General features: G+C 32.0%; 1 protein-coding gene across 1 annotated transcript; it reads right to left on the reverse strand.

The window, feature by feature from the left end:
* Nucleotides 1-464: 464 nt before the first annotated feature.
* Nucleotides 465-2,941, reverse strand: LOC127083943 (provicilin-like). The gene is made up of 6 exons (XM_051024310.1): nt 2,586-2,941; nt 2,266-2,441; nt 2,024-2,104; nt 1,609-1,932; nt 945-1,257; nt 465-803 (listed from the first exon to the last, which is right to left on the reverse strand). Exons 1-6 carry the CDS (start codon nt 2,887-2,889, stop codon nt 610-612), a joined length of 1,392 nt encoding a protein of 463 aa, XP_050880267.1. The 5' UTR covers nt 2,890-2,941; the 3' UTR covers nt 465-609.
* Between the last annotated feature and the right edge of the window lie 2,669 nt (nt 2,942-5,610).

The following is a 5,610-nucleotide window of genomic DNA, read 5'->3' on the forward strand; positions in this document are numbered from 1 at the left end:
TCACTGATGCAATCCTATAATCAAAATAGCAAAGACTAAAATTAGGGTTTCTCTCAGATAAACCCAAAGCTTGTGGTACCCAAATGAACAAGTTGTAGCATAGTGAACCAATAGACTTGATTTGCAAAAGTACCAAGAAACCATAGGCCACGAGACTTGCCCAATAAATTATCAAGAAACCAATCTTTGTGTCATAAAACCTTTGAATTAATGATATTTATGAAATGAAAGAATGACCTAGATGCTTAGGAGGATGCAGATGAAATGAATAATAACTCAGACAAAATATATAAAAAAATGGAGGGCAAATTATGGGGTATGACAATATCTAAATTATAACAAAAAATATAGTTTAAGGACATAATCAACTATTTATGGTTGATTAAACGATTCATTCTCATTTTTTAGGAAATTTTTTAACATACTCATAGTAGTTTAAAAGAGTATTATTAAAAAAAACATAGTAAGAGCACATAAACATTCTTGATTTATTTATTCATAGTAGAAAGGTGGAGTTATAATTATAGTTACAAGAGAACGATGTTTTATTCCTTGCTCATTATGAGCTATAGTTCTTTATAGCATACATGCAAAATATTTGATCACTCATTAAAAGGCCCCCAAAATTGAATACAGATGTTCCTTTATTTCTTGGCTTCTTGTCTCTCTTTGTTGAGGTTGAGCATTTGCAAAATAAGATTGTTTTTGATTCTCTAGTAGCCTGTCAACCTCTTGAGCTGATCCAGGGAATGTAAGATCTTCCACTGGTTTCTGTATCTGACTTATCACATTGTCCTCCTCACCTTCAAATTTTCAATCATCCAAAAATAAACATATCTTAATTATTTTTTTCTCCTTTATTTAAATAAAAGAATAAGACTTAAGAAATTCAAACTTGAAATTTAAGTATAGCGATAGAGCCTAGAGGTTAGAATATATTATACCTGCAAGGAAGTTTCTCTGGTTGTTTTCAGCATTGATACCAAATCCAAGCAAATTGAGATTTGATGAAGCTCTTACGGCAACAGGATGACCTGCGGGAATTACAAAAACATCACCTGGAGTCAACTTAGCTTTGTAACTTTGCACTTGATTCTTTGTCTCTTCTTCTCTTTGCTCCTCTTCCTCGTCATCTTCTTCTCTCAAGCCTTGTTGGTTCTCATTTCTTTGACCCACAAGTTCAAAGTCCCCTTTTCCTTCATTAACTGTTACTATCACTATGGCCCTTGAATTATAGTGTGGCAACAATAGAGACCCCTAAGATAAAATTTGAAAGAATAACTAACTAACTAAATAAATATATATATATATATATATATATATATATATATATATATATATATATATATATATATATATATATATATATATATATATATATATATATATGCGTGTGTGTGTGTGGGAGAGGTTGTTTTTATCTATATGTTCTATATTTAAGGCATGCTATTTAGCCGATAAAATTTGACATTATAACTTCAATGAACAAAATTCAAATCCTTTTTGATTAATTGTAATTTGATCTAGTGTAATTTTAGTTAAGAATAATTTTATATAGAACTTGTTGTGTAGTTTAGTTGTCTATGTTATAAAATAATTTTGATGTACCTCTTTAATCTCCACATAATTGACAAATATATCCAAGTCTTGAAGTTGTGGATTTTTCTTTGGAGTGATCTCAAAGAATTTACCATATTTGTTGGAATAGATAGGATCACTACTTTTCAAGTTGAATGGTTCTGATCGAGAAGATACACTTTTTTTGGAGCTAGACTTTGCGTTTTTACTTAATTCTTCAATTTGTTTCTTTGATACTTTGACTATTACATTCTTTTCTTGGCTCTGTTGTCTCTTATCCCTAAGGCCTCTTCTGTGATGTGTCTCTTTCTCATGCTCTTCTAAGAGAATCTTCTCTATCTCTTCATAATCCGTCTGTATATTTTACAATGACAAAAGGAATATTTATACAGAGTAAACCAAACTAATACATAAAAAATGAAGAAAGAATGTGCTTTATACTTACATTGAAGGAAGCTTCTAGAATGTTCTTGCTGAATCCAGATAAGATAGATTGTTGGTTCTGATTTCCAGGCAATAAGAAAGACTGTTGAAATGACAAAAAATAATTATAATATCAATAGAAATTTTTTGTCGTAAATTATGATTAAAAACGATCACAATTGTTGTTATAATGTTATGGAAAAGACCTCTAAAATTATTTTATGAAGTTGCATACTAAGAAAAGGTAAGCATTTGTTATATTACCTGAATTTGACCGGGTCTATTTACGGGGATCGCAAGATCCAATACTCTAAGCTCGTCTTCATCATCTCGATTAACCAAATAAACAATAGTGCCCGCAGGAAGTTTTATGGTATCTCCACGCTCAAGATTAAAAGAGTCTCTGTCGTTGGGTTTCAACACTGTGAGTATAGCTTTTCCTGCAAATTGCAGCTAATATTAGATTTTAAAATTAACCTGAATTTATCCTTACAAAACAAAAATAAAAAATAAAAAATATCATTTTTTTAAATAATCGATTTAGGATTAATTTATAATATATAACTTGATAAATAATAAATTACCGCTAAGGACAACAAGAATGAAATCTGCATCCGTTTGTTGTGGAAGAAATATGGTGTGAGGTTTTGACTTATATTCCAAAAGACGGTAATTTTGAAGATTCTCAAATATTTTAGAACGCTGATCAAACTTTTGGAGAAGACGAATGTGACCGTTTTCATTCTCGAAAAGAGTTTGGAACCTTTTAGACTCAAAGATAAATGGGTTATCTTGATCGGATCTAGAAGAAACACATACTGAAGCTAGGAAAGCAATTCCCAGCACCATCAAAAGTGGAAATGAAGCTTTCATTGTTGTAGCAGCCATGTTAATTTGATTTAATGTCTCGCTTTACTCACTTTGGATGAATAAAATACACCGAGATCAAATGATATTTATAGGTATAAAACAGAAAGCTATATAATTAACATGCACCAACATTTGGCCATGTTGTGCCATGCATATGGACGTGTGTTGAAATGTACAAAATTGAGGTGGCAAAGCGAAAAGAACATAACATGGGTGGTGAAGTTTTGTTTGAATTTGATGAATCTGGACATTCTTCAGGAAAAGAAGAATGTTAACAATGGCTAGATTTTGGTGTTATGAATTACTGAAGTGACTAGAGAACGTTAATAAATGTTGGGTCCCACAAATTGTCTCTCACCTGAACTTCTTCTATTATGAGAATAAAGACTTGAAAAAATTCACTACTAAATGCATTACTACCGAAACATGGTTGAATTAATTTAATTTAATAGTAACATTAAGAAATTAATTTAAGTGATAAATATTATATACACAAAAATAAATAAATATATTTACAAACAAGTGAAATTTAATTAAAGCTTTTTGGATTTTTTCATAATACATAAAATTAATTTAATAATACTATAACATTTTTTGAATTAATATAATAATAACAGTTAGAAACTAATTTAATCAATACGTTTTATATAACAAAAAAAATATCTTTACAACACATTTAAAAATTACTTAAAAGATTTATGGATTTTTTCAATATTAATTTAATAATACTATAACTTTGTTGATTGTTTCATTATTAATTTTTGTATATATAAAAAAGAAAAGAAAAAGTGATACAAGAAAACAAGAGGGGCTAGATCTCACTCTTGATAGATAAAAAAGTTAACGGGTTTTATATCAGGAAAACCCCAATTTGTTCCTTACAAGCTCAGGCCTAATCAAAAGAGGAGGCGAATAAAGCATCATGATGACCAAGGTAAACCGCATAACAGTCAATACAATTTCCATTAGTGATTCTGAAAATGTCCCCGCAAGAAGATAAACCTTGAGAATTTGAAGCTCCATCTGTGTTGCATTTAATCCAGTTTAAGATCGGACAGTGCCAAACTTCTTTGACGATGATGGCCTTAGGAGGGTGAGAGATAACATTGAAGTTTTTCAACACCATGAAGTCCAGGATCGAAAGTCCAATTGTGAGATTAGACATAGAGCCAGATAAAAGAAGCTGAAGCAATGATCTGAGCTACTAACGAGCTAAAATGCAGAGTTTGGCCTTTGTTAGACAATGACAAAGGAGATAACCAGGGAGACTTGAGCACTCCAACCCTTGTTAGACAACTAAAAAATGGAAAGAATAGAAGATAGGTCAATGTTGTGGTTTACCATATTTTGGAGTCACTTCCAAAGTTGAGTGGTAAAAGGACAGTGCAGAAAAAGATGATAGGAAGTTTCAGAGCTTCTAAGGAAGAGACTGCACATGGAAGTAACATAGCAACCTCTACACATCAATTTGTCATCGGTTGGAAGTTTGTTATGAAACAGTCTCCACATCAAAGCTGAATTTGAAGGAGGGATGACCGGGTTTCAAACTTTCTTTGCCTAAGGCTTGTTATGAGAAGTTGCAGATATGAAGTTATTGTTAGGTCTGTGTTTTTAGGATTGACAACAATTTTGTTAAAAAATGTATCACAACAAGATGTTGAGCAATATGTGTTGACATGTTGATTATACATCTTTTCATGTTTTGTTTTACTTCTTGGAAGACTTACTTTATTATGAGATCTCTGAAGGTTCTCTGGATATTCAACTATCATATCTGACTATCCAAGAAGGTTTATTTGAGGAACTCTTGTTTCGTTTCCAACTGTTCACTTATTTCATAAAAAGGGACGTTGAGACATTTTAGGAAATAAGTGATCTTGATCCTGATTTTATGCAAAAGATTATACAGACTTTGTGAGACAGTCCATATTGGATCTGTTACGGTTTTAAGCCTAAGCCCAGACTTACCAAAGGCTATTTGAAGAGAACGTTGCTAACTTAACTTATAGAAGAGAGAGCTACGCTTGAGGATTGTATAATTAGGGTTTTATTGTTCTTTGTTATTTGTGAGCCACTCTTATATCTCGTGATATTAGAGTTGGACTGTGTCTTTGTGTTGTAATTGTCAATCACTCATAAGCTTTTAAGCAAGAGTGGATTATATGTTTTGGAAGAGTGTCTTCCATTATTTGATTAAAGTCATTATCACTATGTGTGATAGAAGGGAAGTGATACGGGTCTCATATCTAGGAGGGTCTCAAATAGAAATAGAACGGTAGTGATTAAGTGTGAAGATTGTAAATAGGAGGGAGTTTACTGAGATCTTCAAACTAATACTATTATAGTGGATTTCCTTCCTGCCTTGGATGCCCCCCCCCCCCATATGTAGGTGAAGTTGCACCGAACTAGGTTAATAATCATTTGTGTTATTAAATTTCAATAGTGCATTTTAACATCCTTATTATTATTGTTGTGTGAAGTCCTGATATTAGTGTCGTGACGTTGCATACGACATCTGATATATGAATACCCAAATTTCAATTGGTATTAGAGCAGGCATCCTACTCTATTTCTAGGTGAGATCCGAGGAAGATACTTTTAGGTACCATGGACAAGGAAGGAGGATTTGTTAACAAACTACCCATCTTAGATGGCACCAACTATGACTAATGGAAGGCACGTATGGTGACATTCCTAAAATCTATGGATAGAAAGACGTGGAAAGTTGTTATCAAGGGC

Source organism: Lathyrus oleraceus, chromosome 5 (genome assembly GCF_024323335.1).
Source record: "Lathyrus oleraceus cultivar Zhongwan6 chromosome 5, CAAS_Psat_ZW6_1.0, whole genome shotgun sequence".
Lineage (NCBI taxonomy): Eukaryota > Viridiplantae > Streptophyta > Magnoliopsida > Fabales > Fabaceae > Lathyrus > Lathyrus oleraceus.